This window comes from Monomorium pharaonis, chromosome 8 (assembly GCF_013373865.1).
Source record: "Monomorium pharaonis isolate MP-MQ-018 chromosome 8, ASM1337386v2, whole genome shotgun sequence".
NCBI lineage: Eukaryota > Metazoa > Arthropoda > Insecta > Hymenoptera > Formicidae > Monomorium > Monomorium pharaonis.
In genome coordinates, this window is record NC_050474.1 from 12,328,318 (window position 1) to 12,348,171 (window position 19,854).

The 19,854-nt window shown below is 35.2% G+C and overlaps 1 protein-coding gene across 8 annotated transcripts in view; it reads right to left on the reverse strand.

Moving 5' to 3' along the window:
- LOC105831069 (cubilin) overlaps positions 1 to 19,854 on the reverse strand; it is a 644,426-nt gene that overhangs the window by 122,821 nt on the left and 501,751 nt on the right. For 2 of the 8 annotated variants that reach the window (XR_004964460.1, XM_036291399.1), the window contains one exon: positions 2,624 to 2,779. The exons of the other annotated variants lie outside the window; for them this stretch is intronic. Coding sequence is in view for 1 of the 2 variants with exons in the window: in XM_036291399.1 (XP_036147292.1) it covers positions 2,748 to 2,779 (32 nt within the window). In the remaining variant the exon portion in view is untranslated. Of the gene's footprint in view, positions 1 to 2,623; positions 2,780 to 19,854 lie in introns of those variants that run through there. 8 annotated transcript variants of the gene reach the window in all.

Here is a 19,854-nt window from a genome sequence, read left to right on the forward strand (position 1 = left end):
GTTCCGAAGTCTTGTACACGCTCTGACTGTATGTTTTCACGTGAACAATTCGTGTCTGCCTTGCATTGTACTTTCGCGCCGGAACGTTCGGTGATTCGGGGGTCCAGGCAGTTCGCGACGAGATGCCGGAGCAATAACGACAGCGCGAGTCGCGAGCCAAAAGTTTTTATCTTGCGTTAAACTTGTAAAATAATTTAAAGAACAAATATATATATCCTTTCGCTTATTAAGTTATTCTGATATTTTGTCTTTCTTTCTCACATCATATTATCATTACTACAATAATATAATAGGTAAAATTTTATTTGATTGCACAACCATGTTTATAAATAATCACCACCATTCAACTAATTACTACAGGTTAATATGTTACCAAATGCTTCAAAAAGAAATTTTTCAATGGATGGAAAAATTTTATTGCTTTCAATAATTCAACAATATAAGGATATTGTTGAAAATCCAAAAACAAACAGATGGACGTATTTTGATGAAATAATGAAGTGCATAGAAACTCATAACTGAGGAGTATGCCGAGAATGCAAAAAATAACGGTTTATATGGTTCAAGAAGAGCAGTTAAAAAGATTGTGGGCAAACTTAAAATACATGTTCGGCGTATCGCCTTTGTATATATTGTACATCATTAGCTTAAATCTTCGTTCCTTACTCTATCTTAAATTGTTAGCTATACCGATTATTATTACTTAGATAAATTCATTTGCGTGTAGAAATTATAGTAACGCGTTGTGCATTTGTTAAACATTGATAACGTTATGTTGTGAGTGTGATGCACTCACACAAGAAATGTCGTGAACGATAAAAGGTGTCAAGTTACACCTCGCGCGTGAGCATCGCCCGGCCTACATACCAGGCGTCGCACCGGGCAATGCACCCCGTTGCTTAATAAACGACACCCAAAATCTCCTGATTTTGGGGTGGAATCTGCGTAGCTAGCAATTGCTGGCTAAGTAAATGCACTGACCAAAGGCCAGTGACCGCGGAAATACCCTCCCCGGTAATACGCCCAAAATCGGTGTATATATACACCGATGTACAGACAAGCGGGCTTACTTGCGTGTCATACAGCGACGTTCCTGTGTCGTTCAACATATCATTTGTACGAATTATTGTAACTCAGTGTAAGAAAATATAGTAAAGTGTTATTCTACAATTGGCTTTATCTCTCACGGAACCTGATCCGAGGAGTTACGACAGCGATTCCCAAATATCATGTCTCTTTCTAATAAGGGGCACAACAGTTATACGAATAAGAATTATCTTTTGTCACCAAGGTACTGGCAATTATATACGTTACTAGTAAAGTAAGGAACAAAATTAGTATTATTAAAACCATTGAAAGTTTTATTCTGCAATGCTGCATTTACAGCAACATTTAATTGATCACAATTTTATATCACACAACATCTTATCTATCAATCTCATCAACACCAGTGTAAAATCTGAGCTTGTTACTCATTGATTAATGTTTAATTTTACATTGATGTTGATTAAATAAATAAATAAAGTGTGGCGTAGATTAAATAAAAGTTGTAAATATTTCATTTGTTTCTGTTAACAATTACGGCAACATTTAACTGATGCACACATCTTATCTGTCTCATCGACGCCAGTATAAAATTGAATAAAAAAGTAACATACCTCAGTTAAATGTTTAATTAATACATCTATGTTACAATAAAATAATAATATAAAAACATTTAGCATGAAAATCTCATATATTTCACATATTTTCAAGATTTATTGTAAGATATTATAATCTCACACTACACGTCACTTAGCGCGAGCCACTGGCAATCCACGTGACTGACGCCGCGACGCGAGCAGGCCAGCAGACAGCTGACCTGCTCATTTCAGGAGTGGGGGGTCAAGATACAGATACACGTAATAGAAAAGGACGGACCTAGACGTTGAAAAGAGACGGACTGGGTACATTTCCTCGTCTTGCTTCTTGCCCCTTACGTACCTACAAGGTTGACGACAACGACGACGACGACGACGACGACGTATCTTACACGAAATTTTTGACATTTGGACTTTGCGTCATGATATCTCCTCCCATAAATTACGTAAAGGAAAAATAAAAACAGTTTTCTTATACAAATCCCCAAGCTTTCGATTGAACTTGGTTAGAACTCGATCGGTTTAGCCGTTTTTGAGATCCCATATCTCAGGTGCTCGCAGGTCGCGTACTCGCGTAAAGAGCACGGTCGGGCTCGCGCTGCGCATTCACTTGACACCACTATCGTGTCTCTTAATACTTTGTGCGACTCACCAATCGGTGCTGGCATCGCTCATCCACCGATGGTAGCGATTGCCGAGAGCAGAATACTTGCTGGACACACGTTGCAGGACCGCATCGGCGAAAATTCATTGACCAGCCGTTCTCGAGAACACATCACATTCTTACATCAAGCGATATTATATAAGTGCACGGATCTTTGCTTGCTACCGGCCTTGCTTGCACTTTTGCCTGCTGCCTGCTTGTTTCACACTCTTGCTTGCTACCTGCCCAGCCTTGCATACATGCGGGATTCGCCACGAGGAGCCAAGGTACGTGCTGGGAGGTGAGGCGCTTTTATTTTGTTTCGCATTCGCTTTTTTTGCATTGACGGAGACCGCGATACACTCCCTCTGGTCCTTCGAGTGTAAATTCGTTTATTTTGCACATTTCGCATCCGGAGAAATTGATATCCCTCCAAACATACAGGTATAAATATTTCAGTAATATCAGTCTAAAAGTTCCAAGCACTTAGAATTACCTGCAAATAGTAACATATTACAAAACTGTATGAAGAAATGCAAAGGTGAGATTTTTGCCTGTAACACAGGTAGAGGTTTATTGGCGCACAATACAATTGGACACGTTGCAATTGCCCACCATGCTATTAGACACGAAACATTGCGCATCGTTCAATTGCGCACCGTTCGATTGGACACCGTTCGATTAGACACCGTTCGATTGAACACCGTTCGATTGCGCACCGTTCGATTGCGCACCGTTCGATTGCGCACCGTTCGATTGTACACCGTTCAATTGCACACCGTTCAATCAAACGCATATTAATTATTTATACATTATGCGTTTGCAATGTGTATATAGGTTAGCGACTTGGACGGGGTGAGTGCGGGAGGGGGGGGGTGGCCGAAGGCTTTCCTTGCACCCCCCCGACCCGTGTGTGTGTGTGTGTGTGTGTGTGTGTGTGTGTGTGTGTGTGTGTGTGTGTGTGTGTGTGTGTGTGTGTGTATGTGTGTAAAGCATTCACTGCACCATATGAGTTTGCAACTTAAATGGTGTGCAATTGAACGGTGCGCAATCGAACGGTGCGCAATCAAACGGTGCGCAATTGAACTGTGTCCAATAGAACTGTGACCAATCGAACTGTGTTCAATCGAACGGTGTCCAATCGAACTGTGTCCAAACTGTGCGCAATTGAACGGTGTGCAATGTTTCGTGTCTAATAGCACGGTGGGCAATTGCAACGTGTCCAATTGTACTGTGCACAAATGTAGGCCTCTCTGTAGTACATAATATAATTAATCATATATAGAAGTAAATTAATTGTTATTTAATAGTAAAAAATCAAAGATTATTTTCTTATTTGCGTATTTAAAATAAGTTTGTAAAATAAATCATCAAATATTAATAAAATTCGTCTAAAAATGTAACATATTAACGTCTTTGTTAATATGTTTTGGAATAAATCTATTTATTACGCATATATTATTTTTTCGAGGATGATATAGCGTTGTAAAATAGGAAAACATTAATAGATCAACAATTTTTTTCAGGTTAAAGTTTTAACAAATCATTATTTAATACATAGTAAAAATACAAAATTTTGTTATAAAAATAGAAAAGGAACAGTTTAAAAGCAGTCGTGACAGCAATTTAAACGATGATCATCGCAAACGGGTTTATTGTATCGAGCACAGCATTGATTGGTCCTTTTATCATTTTTATATAAACAATAAAAACAACTTTTTTTTTAAATTTATTAGTTAATGTCCAATCTTCCCAATATTTGCCGACATTGCTACATGTTATTGTCTGATTAAAGTATTCTGGATTTCTAACTTCCATTGTAGATGTTCAACTTAAAATATATACATAATTGTAAGATTAAACGAACTTACCTAGTGAAGTTCGATCTAAATTATGTCGGGGCCTCGTCCGGATGAATAATAATGTAGTCGCGATTTTGCGCGCCTTGTAAACAGAATTCAAATCTGTTCCAAAAAAAATAGTTTGCGCCACAGCTCGGGCGAGTCCATTCCGTGCGATCCGCAACGGGCCCCGCTCATGTTTTCAGAGCTGGGGCAAAGCGCTCATGAATATCTGGTCTCAACTGGAGTGAACCCGGATCAGAAGAAGGAAAAGATTAGCACCTTTGTTCTTTCAGGGTGGGAGGTTTATCTGGACGAGGCTCCGACATAATTTAGATCGAACCTCACTAGGTAAGTTCGTTTAATCTTACAATTATGTCTTAAGCCTCGTCCGGATGAATAATAATGTAGATGTTCAGATCGAGCGATTTGCCGATTACCTATTAGGGCAGAGAAGTGTACAAGAGATACAAGTTGAACAAGTTTGATGCTCATATTTGTTTGTTGTTATTTAAATGTATAGAGATGTATAAAAGTCCTTAGGTTACGTGGTTAATCACCAATGCATTCCGTTCTTTTTTTTGAAGGGGGAGATCAGGTGGACAAGATACTGCTCGCAAATTCGTACGGACTTACTATTGGCCTATTATAAAAATTGGCAAAAACCCGTGACGAGCCAGTTCAACTGGCTGCTCTATAAAGTATATCAATTGCGACGCCTCTTTTTGCCGCTAGCGAGGTCGACGCGTGTCTCGTGCTATGAGCAGTAAATATGTCGCTGATTCCACATTTCCACAGAGATTCGCGAATCCATCTACTAACAGTTTGCACTGAAACGGAGCCATAAGGGCGCTTATATGATATGAATAAGGAGTCGCAGTCGTTGGAACGAAGGGCCGTAGTCCACGAGATATAATGTTCTAAAAGTTTGCACAAACAAAGATTGTCGTGGTCGACAAAACGCGGAAACACTAGGAGTGGCTGAGATCTCCCAGATCACCCCGACGTTTTTACTCGATCCGGGACTCGAAGGAAAACTCTTTCGGTTTAAAAAAAAATTGAGATATTTTTATAAAAGCTAAAGTTTGGCAGCGCTGTCCCGATGCAAGAGCCATGAGTAGGACCAGTTTTTTGGTGACAGTTTTGAGAGTCAAATCCTCGTGGGGAAACTGCTCACCCAGTTTTGCGATAACCGGTGATGGGTTCCAAACTCAGTCGTACCGGAGACGCGGCGGTTTAAAGATGCTAGCATCTTTACAAAATCGCCTCACTAGGGGGTTGTCTCCGACGCCGTTTTTCGATATAAGAGAAATGGCCGATCGTGCGGTGTTTAGTGTGGAGTACGAGCCAACCGCGGTCAGCTCTGCCGCCAAAAAGTCAAGAATTTGGTTTGGAAGCGGAACAAACGGTGGGTAGTTATGCCGCAGGCAAAACTCCCACCAGGAACGAAGAGAACGGGCGTACTGCTTCACGATTGCAGGGGCTAGTGATGCCATCAGTGTTTCCATTGCTGCCTCTGATACTTGTCGGAGTCTAAACACTTCTCGGATAATCTGGCAACTCCCAGGGATAGCGTCTTGTGAGCCGGATGCCTGGTCCTGAGTGGGGAAAGAAGCAAATTATCATCAGGTTGTAAGATGAGTGGGTTGATTGTAAGTAATTGTTGAAATATTGCGAACCAGGGCTGACTCGGCCACCAAGGAACCACCAAAACTCCTTCCGTCCCTTTTTCCACAATCTTTCTGAGGACTCGAGGGATCAATAAATGGAAGGAATGCGTAAATATCCTTCCCGGAGAAGGTAAAGGCGTCTACTGTGACAGAACCTGGGTCCGGGCGCCATGAGACATATTGCTCACATTTAGCGTTTAGAATTGACGCGAAGAGATCAAAAGGACCGAAGTCCTTGATAATTGTATTAAAGGTCTCCCCCGATAAGGATCACTCGAAGTCGATATTTAGGCAGCGAGATTCCTCGTCGGCAATCTTGTTGTTGAGAGATGCAATATATGACGCGAAGAGAAATATGTTTCTTTGCTAGCACCATTGCCAAATTTTCTTGGAGATATTTGAGAGATGCCGGTGTTTCACCGATCCAAATCGATTAACATATGAAAGCGCTGTGGCATTGTCTAAACGTAGCAAGATTTCGCAATCGCGCTAAAAACAAAACATTTCAGGCCGTAAAAGGCGGCTAATAATTCCAGCTCGTTAATGTAACGAGAGCTTTCCTCGCTGGATCACCATCCATGAGTTTGCTCGAGGCCATCCCCAGCAAGCGCCCCAACCGATCAAGAAGGCGTCTGTGAGGATCTCGCAAACGTACTGACCAAAGCAGAACTTGTTAGCGTGGTCGTGGTCCGAGAGAGCTTTGCGCCACCAACAAAAATCCTCCTGCAAGATTTGTGGAATATCCATGATTGCGTCATAGGAGCCACCTGCAGAAATGAGGGCGTTGTCACTTCCAGAGGTTTCGTATAAATTAGGCTATAACGGAAGGCTGGGCAAACTGAAATTAATAATCCGATCAAGGCAGCGAAGTCCCGAATAGAACTGCGTTGCTTATTCATAAAAGCCAGCACCAATCGCGATAGATTTTCCCGCCGGGCCTGAGGGATCGACATGGCTTGTCAAGTCGAATTGTATAAAAGCCGAGATATTTTTTTGAGGTTAAAGGATCTAAATCCGATTTCTCGAAGTTGATGATAAAGCCCAAGAAGAATAGAATCTCTATGTGTTTGTGCACGTTATCTTGGCAATCCTCTCGGGAAAGGCCTAGTAGAAGGAAGTCGTCCAGATAGACGACCGACGAAAATCCTTGGCACCGTAGGTGGGCCGTCACAGGACGCAGAATCTTAGTGAAAATGAAGGGTGCCGTAGATAGACCAAAAGGGAGAGCGGCGAAAGCATAAACTGTGTCCCTCCATTAAAAACAGAAATTTCCTGTCATCTGGATGGATCGGGACCGAAAAGTAGGCATCCTCCAAGTCCAAGGTCGCCATATATGTTCCTGGAAGCAATAGCTGGACCACGGTTCTCCAATCTTCCAGCTTGAAATGCGAGGGTGATAAATACGTATTTAGATCTTTTAAATTTAACACAAATCTTACGCCTCCAGAAGGTTTTTTGACTGGAAAGAAAGATGACAGAAACTGATTTGCGGATGGCTCGACAACAGCAATCGCGCCTCTAGCCATGAGGCGAGCGATTTCCTCGTCGCAGCTAGAAGCGGTCGATAACGAGAACTTAGGTTCGGTTCTTTGGTTAATAACTCTTTAACGAACAATGACCGCTGATTAAATTATAAGGAAAAGTTACTCAGGGTCATGTCCTTGACAACATATGGCAAGGTCAAGATCATCGGCGCAGTGTCCCTTAATCTAAATAATTACTGAAGGCTCTCCTGGTCAAGAAGAGGTTATGTTGATGATCCGCAAGGAGACGAATCCCATCAGCTATCTGCAGCAAAGCGTCACGGCTTCCCTGTGGGAGGAGATTGGATATATCAGGCTTTATGAGCTCCGATAACTCCGAACTTAGGGCTCTCAGACATGCCGCGACCTGTTTCTGCTCTTGCATCTGGTATTCGTCTCTTTTAATTGCCAATGACGACGACTTGAGGATTGGGACCAATATTTTATTGAGCTTGGGTGTGCCCAGAGCTGCCAGCTCGTCTTTGGCTTCGTATTTATTGAGAAGTTGAGTACGCAGTGCCTCATGAATGCCTTCCCGAACAGCTTTTTGGGTGAACTCGAAAAGCGCAGGTTCCCAGGATAAATTGACTGGGGGCTGTGCAGATACCGCAATGAGCGCGTCCGCCAAGGACGGCTCGGTCGGAGGTAAGGTCTTACTCGATCTTGTCCGCAAAGGTAACGAGAGGGACTTCTCCTGCAATTATGTAACGAAAGCACGAATTCAATAAGAGAAAGGGAGCCTAGCAAGGAATAATTGGTTATGTTCCCTCTTTGCCAATTTCCTTTCACCGGAAAAGAGAGAGGGTCAACAAGGGGACATACCTGGATCAGAGCCCCGGTCATCGCGGACCGTCTGTTTTTGTTTTTCTAGGTGCTGATGTGGTATGAGCGCCTTAACCTCCAAGGCGTTGAGGCGATTGTTTTGTGTCTCGAGCAGCGAGAGAAACCTTTGGATCGTAGCATCGCCTGTGGGAATTTCTTCCGAGCCCGGAGATGAGTTGCGGCGAGGTGAAGGAGAGCTCTTAATACGAGAATCATAACCTCGAGAATGGTCAGATCCGCGGGAACGATCGCGAGTTCGTAATCTTAGGCGAGATCGGGATCGGATTATTCCGAGACTTATGACGCCTTGGAGAACAAACATGATGTTTGCGGGAATGTTTTCCCATCTCGAATGACTGAAAACAACACTCTTGTACATGAACCTGATGACTATAGGGCAAAAGGAAGCACAATGAACAGTCACGGATCCGATCACGGGCCCGTCACGGATCGCACGGAATGGACTCGCCCGAGCCGTGGCGCAAGCTATTCTTTTTGGAACAGATCTGAATTCTGTTGACGAGGCGCGCGAAAGCGTGACTACATTATTATTTATCCGGACGAGGCCTAAGACATAATTATGTTTTAAAATGCATGTACGTGTCCAAAAATACTTAATTAACAAAAAAAATTTTTTTCGAAAAAGTCTTCTATTTACGTAATTCCTACCTAAGGGTCGACAACGTGCTATTCGAATTTTATCTGGCTGGTGTTTGGAGTAGAACAAACGGACCGGGCTGGCCTTGTGCACTGAAGACCTTCCCCACCAAAGTTTTTTTTATTACAATTTTGATGGCGTTAGCATCGCGGTTGTACGAAAAATTAAGGATAGTAGTTTTAAGCAGGACGAAAACTACCTGTAGGTAGGGATTGAGGGTTAATAATTATATTATTCTAATAATTTTATTATTCTTGTATTTACAAAAAAAAGATCTGCTTTTTTGCTAATATTCTGTGATACGGTTTGAAGTATTATTAGATTAACTTAAGAAATTTAATTTAATTTAAATGTTCGTTAACATGTGCATTCGTTAACATGTTATTTACTTTAAGTTTTATTATTAGTAACAAAATATTTGTAGATGGCCAAAACTATAAATTACATAGCTGTGTGCAAATGTTTTATAGTAAAAATTATTACTATGTAAATGTCGTAAGTCATAAATTTATTTTAAATTCTAAAATAAAATTATTTTTAAATTACAGTTTTAATTACAATTATAATTGATATTATGGAAATTTTATTACTACATATTTCATCAAATTCTTAAAAAATAAAGAAAAGTTTTGATTAATTTACTATCGTAATTAATTTACTTATCATACTAATATTAATACTGTATACAATGAATAATAATTAAAATATTTACATAAAATATCGCATTATAAAATCAATACAATAATCTAAACCATTAATATTAAGAGGAGATTGTGCATTCAAGCATCTATTTCTTGTTCTTATATGAGATGTATTATAATCACGTTCAAATGTATTGACTGGATTTATTACAGGAGTTAACAAATAGGTCTTACATGCATACTCGTTATCACCTAATAACAATCCTAAAAAAGAAAAAATAATCAAATAAAACCTCTAAATTTTTTAAATGTTAAAATAGTAATACCTTATATTCTATTTTGTTCAAAATATAATTTCAGAACACTGCGATCAAAACAAGTTTGATCGTGTACACTTCCTGGATGACGTACATTAATGTGTAGTATTTCACTTTTGGGTCCAACAGCAACCTTACAAAATTTTGATACTTAAAATAAAATATTTTTAATTATGTATAATAAATATTAATATTATTTACCGATACATTTAAAGCAAAACAGCACTTTCTGCTACAAAAAATTTTCCCCACAACTTTCGCAGGACATTTAATTCTTATAAGTGTTCCATCTATATATGCAGCTACATCAGAGAAGCCACTTATCTCATAAAACTTCCGAATGTTATTTACTTGGCCTTCAACTGTTATAAGAAAGTGTACATAATCATGTAATTTTTTAACAAGTGTTATACAAGGTCTGTAGATGAACGACGGGAGGAGAAGAAAGGTCTTTGCATGAGCGCCATTTTGGGATTACTAAGTGTATGTGTGAGTGTGTGTTGTACGAGAAGAGTTAGTGAGTAGTAGTAAAAGTGGAAGTTGGGAAAGATGGAATTGATATATCGTATTGGCTCTACCATGTTGGAGCCAAATGTGTAAACATGAATCCAAAGGTCTTTCTTCTCCTCCCATTATACAAGGCCAGAATTAACTTTTTTCGTTCAAAATGGTCTGAAGACCCCAATATGTAACCAAATAGAACAATTTTTTTTTTTAATTACTCGTGAAAAGGTGCCGAAGAAGATTATCTGAGTCGATTTTCAATCCTCAGGGCATACAACCCTGTATTCTCTGAAAAATACCATGATAATGACAACACATAAAACTGTAACTTTTACCCGCAGAACCTTACTTCTGGGCTCAGTGACAGTAATTAGCAATTACAGCAATGACTGCATGATTTCATGACTTTATGTAATCAAAATAAAAAGTATAATAAATTATACTTGTAGCTTAGTACGACTCGAATTAGATACACTTGATGAACAGTGTACCCAGAATGTGCCACGAGGAGGTTTCGAGTTTACATTCCATGAGGTTTTTTTTTGCAAATTTAATTTTTTACATTTTTGTAAATTTTTTTGTTTTTGAATTAATATTGATTATTACAAATCAAATATATTCTGTGCTTCCGGATCAATATTTTTAGGCTTTTTGTGCTATTGAATTCTTAAACTCGGTATATAAGGATCCGAGGAAACAAAAAATTTTTTTATGAGGTCTTTGTAGCTAATCTGCTGCACTTGCGCGTGTTATACTCTCGTGTTCTTTAAAAACTTTATTCAAAGGTTCCTGTGCTTCCTTTGTCAACAATCCAATAGAAAGAACAGCACATTCAACAATTCTCCACCTATGAATTAAATTTTGTGGACAGAGGAAGGCATCTTGTACCAAGGATAGTTGTACATATAAATCAGCTGTTTCCAGACAAAAATTTTAAAATTTTTCAATATTTATTTTGTAGCCACATGTTATAACTTGTAGTATAATACTAATTTTTTTTATTAGCACTTCGCTTACTCCTGTTATTTTGTGGGTTAACTTAGGATCTGCAAAAAATGCGAGCAGTATCGCCATCGTTTGACGTTCCACAACCTTGTTTCACAACATCAACGATCAATCTCACCTCTTCATGGAAGAGTTTTTGAATTTCAGCTTCCTTGTTCTCTTTAGTCTTCTTTCTTCATCTGTTCTTGCTATAAAGTGAGCAAACAGTAAACAATCAAAAATATGTATCAGGCATTACAACGAATCCAGGCATACAATGTAGCTAAATCGTATTTTAAATTTTCAACATCGTCATCTTTTTTTTTACTTCTTCTAGATCGTTTATTTCCTTTGATAATGCACCATATATATAACACATTGCTGCCAACTTTGCTTCCGTAACATACTGACATACTTTTTTATCCGCCATCGTGAAATGCATTTGGTGATCAATCGTATATTCTAGCCGATCAACACAAATTTTTGTAAAAAGGAAATTATTAATCTCGTCTATTAACTGTACGTCAGTCAAAACTTTTTCTCTTGTTTCTTTTGTAAATTCAAATTTACATTAATTGGTCTACAATACCTTGTAGAAGCTGGGTGAGAGTTTCTCCAGATAATTGTTTCTGTATTTTTTATTTTTAATGGTACTTATTACTAATGGTACCATAGATGCCATGAAAACGCTACTATCTGATAATTGAGAGTCGGAAAAAACTTGCTTATACGTGCTATGACCCGAAGATGCGTCACCCATTTTGTAATTAATATAAAAGGTGTATAGTTTGCATACCTTTTATAACATTCGTGCTTTCAGATATAGCAAGTATACGTTTAACAGTGTTATCCAGTAACTTTTGTAAGTTAACTTTAGCATATGTATCAGTGATTTTAATCTCAGAATCGTCTGAGCAACACTTTTTTTATATTCAGCAAGATTGTCATACGAAAGAAAGATATTTGTACATGTTTTTTTTTACAATACGTCGAATGTCTCTATATTGCTCTTTCGATAATTTAACATCTTCAATTACAGCAATTGCCTCGTCAGCAGTGAGTGATTGAATTGCTTCTCCATGAGAATCGTCAATGGTTTCATTTCCAATATCAGCTAATTTTAAAATCCAAGGATTTTTCGAGCTTTTTTCTTTCCGGATAATTTTATATAAATAAATTTAATATAAAAGCTTCTTGAATTTCATTAGCAGAATAATTCTCATTAAGCTGCATTATCCTTCGTCTTTTAGTGGAGATTAAACAATCATTGAAATCACTAATAGGTCGCCTCCCATACTTTCTTTGCATAAAATCAAAAGTAAATTCACCATCTATCCAAGTTTGATTGGTTTTCTTGAATCTTTTCCGTAAATACTTTTCTTGAATTTTTTGTAAAAGATTGCAATAAAATAAGACAATCGTGATTACAATATTTTTATTTGCGTTGAAACAAGTTTTGTACTAATATTATTTCCTTCGTCAATTATGTGAAACAAAATCTTTAGTATTTGTCTCAAATAAAATGTCACAAGTAATTTATTTTTTAATTATTATACTATCTATTTTCTGTCTCATTAAATATACTTAATATATTCGGACCAATATAAAAGGAGTTCTACAAGAGATACAACATAGATATAAAATAAATCATAGCATTAAGGGGTTATACTACTCAGCAAAAAATTTTTTTCCGTTTTTTTTTTTATTGGCTTAAATGATGCATAAACTATCTAAAAATGATATTCCAGCATAATTATAAGTGGGAAACATTAAAAAAAATTTTTACAACTTATTTTCCGAAGCGCCGCCGAGCGCTTTGAAATGTTTAAAAATGTCACTCCGTCACGCGCAGCATTTTGAAGCGTTGTAATCAAGTCGGTATTTTTATATAGGTAGAAGTAAGTTATACTTTCTCAAATTAAGTGTTAATTAAATGCGAATGAAAGTTTAAACGCCGTCGTTTGGATAGTAGCGCCGAAATCGGTATCAAGCGGCAAAACTGTTATTGATATAGCGACTAACATTGCTGCAATCACTTATAATGATAGTTTTCAAGAATTACTTGCTATAATGAGTACACTTGAACTGAAGATTAGCCACGAATTTTATAATTATTGTATAGAAATCGATGAAGATCAAGCTGCAAACTGCTCAGCATCAATAAACAGAAAAACGCGCGGAAGGACCTTACATCGCTTAGAAAGGAGGCTGAAGAGCAATATGTCGACTTGGAAGAAATGTTTTACGGTCCTGGGATAGCAGAGTGAAGGTTAAAAAATCAGCAAGCCGATATTTTCAATTTTTCATATAGTAAACATGTTTTGAAACTTTAAACGCGATTATCTCAGAACCATGTTTTTCAAATTGGCGTGCAGCATAACTCGGGCAATTTATATTCGATTGACTTGAAATTTGAACTGTAGCTTCTTAGATAGATTATCTATCGAAGTACCAATGATTTTTACGATTAATAAATAATTACATTTTTTATAAACGATTTAAAATCAATTTTTCATCGAAAAAAGTAATTTTTGTTTTTAAATGCATGCCAAATTTGTAAAAATCAATATTTTTTAATAATCGTTGGTACTTCCAAAGAAACACTAATATAGAATATAAAAAAAAATTTTTTATTCCTGTAGATGCTGTATGAACATTGCTACCCTGCACGCCGTTTATCTCTTCGAAAAAAAGCGTTCTTAAGTAACTTATTGCCACGACGCCATTTTGTACTTTAAATTAAAAAAAAAATTTTTTTGTATATCTTATAACTTATATAATAAACCCTGTAAACTTTAGTTTGATTGCTTTATTAGTAGTGGAGAAAAAAATTTATAAAAAAAACCTCATTTTTCAGCACGCCTGGGTAGTATAACCCCTTAAGAATAAAAATGTAACAATACAGGAATATGAAGAGCAAAAACAATAGAAAGATATAAATTAAAATAAAATATTGAGAACTTACATGTCCAAAGTCAATGAATAAAATTATAAATCAAATAAAATTAAAGAATAATGAGATGTTAAACAATAATATAAAAAAAAGTATAAAACTATCATACCTCCATCATATGATGAGACTGCGAATCGACTAAGGATAAACAACAAAACAATCCCTAAGATATATGTATACGGAGAGTAAACATTAAGCAATCTTTATTATTCTATTACAAGATAAAAATACAAGTTAACTTAAAAACTCATGTACAAATCAAAACAGAAAATTAAAATACAAAAAACATGAAAATCGATTAAAGATTATTGAATCAGCATTAATTCAAAAATAAAAAAAAATCAAAAATTAAAATTACAAAAAAACCAAAAACCATGGAATGTAAACTGGAAGCCTTTTCATGGTACATTCTGGGTATATTTTTTATCCCAAGTGTAATTGATTCGAGTCGTACTAAGCTAGAAGTATAATTATTATACTTTTCATCAAGAGACACAGTAGTGGCTCGCGCCAAGTAAAAGCGCAGCGCGAGACCGACCGTGTTCTTTACGAAAGTACGCAACTTATGAACACCCGAGATTATTGGATTTCAGAAACGGCTGAACCGATCGAGTTCTAACTAGACTCAATCGAAAACTTGGAGTCGATTTGTATAAGAAAACTGCTTTTATTTTTCCTCTACGTACCCTATGTGAGGAAATATCACGATGCAAAATCCAAATGTCAAAATTTCCATGTAAGATACGTCGTCGTCGTCGTCGTCATCATCGTTGTCGTTGTCGTCAACCTTGTTGGAATGTAAGGCGCGAGAGAGGCTAGACGAGGAAATGTACTGTTCGTTATAACATGTACATCTCGAAAACGGTTGGAGATATGAACTTGGGATAAGCACTAGTATTATCTGATGTCTTTGAATTAATTAATTAATTAATTAATTAAATACGAACTTGGGATAAACACAATTATTATCAGATGTCTTCGAAATAATTAATTAATTAATTATCTAATTAATTATCTAAACCTTATAACATACAAATCTTGAAAACAGTTGGAGATGCGAACTTGGGATAAGCACCAGTATCATCGGAACACTTTAGAGAGTTAATGCTTATCTAAAATTAATTAATTAATTAATTAATTAGATCTTGTAACATGTATATCTCGAGAACGGTTGGAGATACGAATTTGAGATAAACACTAGTATTATCTGATGTCTTCGAATTAAATAAATAAATAAATAAATAATTAATTAATTAATTAAACCTTGTAACATGTATATCTTGACAACAGTTAGGGATACGAACTTGGAATAAGCACTAGTATTATCAGATGTCTTCGGAATAATTAATTAATTAATTAATTAATTTTGTAACATGTATATCTCGAGAACGGTTGAAGATACGAATTTGGGATAAGCACTAGTATTATTAAATGTCTTCGGATTAATTAATTAATTAAAATTTAATTAATTAATTAATTAAATTTTAAAACATGCAAGTCCCAAGAACGGTTGGAGATGCGAAATTAGAATAAACACTAGTATCATCGGAACACTTTAGAGAGTCAATTATCTATGTATAATTAAATGCAAATTTCAAGAACGGTTGGAGATACGAACTTGGGATAAGCACTAGTATCATCGAAACACTTTAGAGAGTCATCACAACATTTTTGCAAGTAAATGTAATAAATATAGATTAATATTCATTTACTTGCAAAAATGTTGTGATGACTCTGAATCTAAATAACTCACATTAAATATAAACTTCGAATAAAAATTAATTTGATTTTAAATTGCTTGTACCGGTTTTTTTCTATTTCATTGATGTTGATAATGAGATGGATGGATAAAATGCTTTATGCTGTGGAAATATTCAACTAGTGTTATTGATGTTGTGGAAGAACTGTATTCAGTACCTATGATACTGACTACTGTTTACATGCTATCAATATAGTGCAGAATATATTGTAGTATTCTTACAATTGTGTTATTTTTAAAAATATTTATTAGCGCTTATTTATTGTTTAATTATTCATAATTATTATGTTGAACATTTACTTAATATTTCATTGATTTTGCTGTACTTTAAATAACTTAGATTAAAAATAATTTTAAATGAAAATTAGTTTGACATTTTAGAAATACACACATAAAAATGTGTATTTTTTTAATCCAAATACTACATTGTTTGTACAGGTTTTTAATAACGTACATTGCTACAAATAAAACTTAATTTGACATCAGAAATATGCAAAGAAAAATGTGTATCAAATATTGCATTGTTTAAACATGTTGTAGTAAGTTAATTATAGTTTTATGGATTTAAGATGACTAATACCACAAAATATGTGATATCCGCACAGAATTACCTTTCTTTAAAAAAAGGTAAAAAAAGAGCGCCAAATGTATGTACGTGCGTGCATGCTTGTATGCTTTTAAGAGAAATGCTATTATTTCACGTAATAACATTAATAAAATTAAAAATAATTTTAAATAAAAATTAATATAATATTTCAGAAATATACCGATAAAAATATTTAATCGATGAACAAGTCTACATCACACCTCATCTATTTAATCATCAACATCAATGTAGAATTAATTAAATTTAAATTTAAGAAAAAAATTACATAATTCCAAGATGATCTTTTTAATAAAATTCAACTTAAGGGGATGTTGGAGTTGTCTGTTTTACCGATTAAAAAATAGTAATTTTTGTTTCGCAATGTCTTTTTATTTCTTTTATAGATTTGGAAATCCTTCTCCAGAATAAAAGAATACGCATTGTTACCAGTCTGTGGAGTGGAATTTCTACCAAAAACGGGAAAAAATTGTTAATTTGCTGTCACATCATAACAATGTTTGCTTAATATAAAAGATCTACAGTTTGTACTTACGAAATTCATATTCACAGACTAGTAGACAAGAGTGCTAGTTTGATACGAGAACAAACAGTGTCGAGTTTTGAAAATTAGATTTTAATGTCTAATTGATATGAAATTGCGAAACAAAAATTTAAGTTATATACGCGTAAAAAGTCGATAAGTAGGGCAATAAAAAAAATATTTTTTGTTCTCGATATAAAGTCCAATTCACAAATAGATATTAATATGTGTACTTTAATTCTGGAAAAAAATTTCCAAATCTATAAAAAAAATATATACGAAATCTCATTAATGATGTGCACGAATAACTCTACATTATCGACCCCAATCAAGTTTGAGAGGCAGTCCAGCATCCCCTTAAGTGGTCTATAAATACTAAAAGATGCGTGATATCCAAACAAATTTACCTTTTTAAAAAAAATAAAAAAGTGCCAAGTGTATAGTTTTTCTTTAAAGAAAAAAATTACAAATCCAAGATAGTACTTTTGATTAAATTTAATCTAAGTGATATATACCTTTATGGTTGGAAAAAAATCACAAATCTAAGATATTACTTTTCATCAAATTCAACCAAAACGATACAGATACAGGGTGTTAAAAAACCTTCGCATAATATTTATACCATCGTGTTGTGAAGTCCGCTGTTCGTGAAAATGTCTACTTACATTTTATAAATATTACGTTTATGATTTGTGACAATACAATTGCCAATAATGTGTATAAAAAGTTTTGATATGGCAACATAATTCCTTTTTTCCTTATCAAGATTTAATCGATAAAGTTGGAAAATTGCGAGAAAAAATCGAATGCGGCAGACTTTTAATGAATTATTCGGTTTTATTAATTTAAAACTGTAGTTCATTGAATATACTATGGCGCATCTTCCGAAAGCTGTAAAGTGACCTGCTAGTATAAGGATAATAACAAAATATATTAATTTTACATACAGTTTTGATAAGCTTGCAAAATTACGAAAGAGCATAAGCTGTAGTGGATTTCCAACGAATTATTCGCTTTCATTGATTTAAAATTCAAGTATATCAATAAAAATACTATGAAATGATTCTCTTAATGTTTTCAATCAACTTTTAATTTTTTTAGCTTCGCAATTTATGTAGTACAGTTTAAAAATTTATGTTAAAAATTTTAGTTATGAGCTATCGTCGACCATTTTTAGTCCCCATCGCTTCTCACTACGAACAACGTTGCGAATAGCAATGAATTTTGTTTGCGCTCTCCTCGCTTCGCGGCGAGCGACGACAATCGTCTTGTTTCCCACCGCGCTCGTGTTTTCGTTATAGCCGTGCGTATATTGGCAATATTTCACTATTTTCCGTATAATAATTATAAGAACTGTACGCATGGAATCGAAAAAATTTAGAGAGCTTTTCGTTTTCGATTTTCGTGGGCAACACGATGGTATAAATATTATGCGAAAGTTTATTAACACCCTGTATAATAATGAACATTATTTATTTAATATCATAAGTAATAGAAAAGTTTATAGAAAAATATATTTGTATTTAAGTGTTTGAAATCAATGTTTTTTATATACATTTAACATGTCTGAAATTCTTATTATATTTTTATTATCTTAGTTACAAAACATTACATTTATATTTTATAAGCAAAAATGTTATTTTTAATGTTAGTTTAATTTTTATTTTTTTAATATTAATTCTTTTGGACCATAGATTACAAAGTAATCAAGATCTGCTTTCACAATGTAAAGAATCGACTTGAGATTTGAGACATTCTTACGTCTCAAGATGTGAAAAACGACTATGAATTCGGGCCTTTCAGAATTCATCATCAGAATTTGTGTAAAATAAAATCTAAAAAAGTTATGACGGTTTTTAAGGCAAAAAATGCAGATATTTTTTTTCAATATCAAGAGACACGGTAGTGTCTCGCGCCAAGTGAACGCGCAGCGCGAGACCGTCCCGTGTATTATACGCGAGTACGCGACTTGCGAGCACCTGAGATTACCAGATCTCAATAACGACTAAACCGATCGAGTTCTAACTAAGCTCAATCGAAAGTTTGGGTTTGATTTCTATAAGAAAACTATTTTTATTTTTACTCTACGTGTCCTACGAGTGGAGATATTTTGACGCAAATACCGAATTTTAAATTTTTCATTTAAGATACGTCATCGTCGTTGATGTCCAGTACATGAATTTAACACTAGAGGGCATTAAGATTTACCTGTGACAGGTCTCTTATAAAGTGTTGATATACAACTATAAGTATATTGATATGATGATAAATCGCTGTTATTCGCTTTGCGAGAGTAAAAAATAAATAAATATTAAGTAATATGTCTATAAATCGTACGATTAATAATAATAATCTCTTATAAGAAAAGTCGTGTAGATCCGAGAAGTGCACGTTTTGTTATCGCTTTTCCACGTAAATGATTGACGGTCGAATCCGCTACGAGTTTCACGGCGATGATATGACAGTTCGTAGTTAATGACGTGCGCGAGGTTAATAGCGAATTATTTGTGTTTCTGTACGTGTATTATATTGCAAAAGAAAATACGGCTGTGCCGAATTTGGAAATTGGTTAACATACCGTGCGTTATAGAATCAGATAAGTATATTACATAAAATTTCATTTTTTAAAGAAAATAAGTTTTTTGAGATAAGTCAGTACTTTGTGTCATGTTTTATTTTTAGTTATTAAATAAAAAGAGAAAGAAATATTTTACTTGAAGTTGAGTTAAAGGAAGAATAGTTTGGGCAAATAAAAAGAAAGAGAGAGAATTA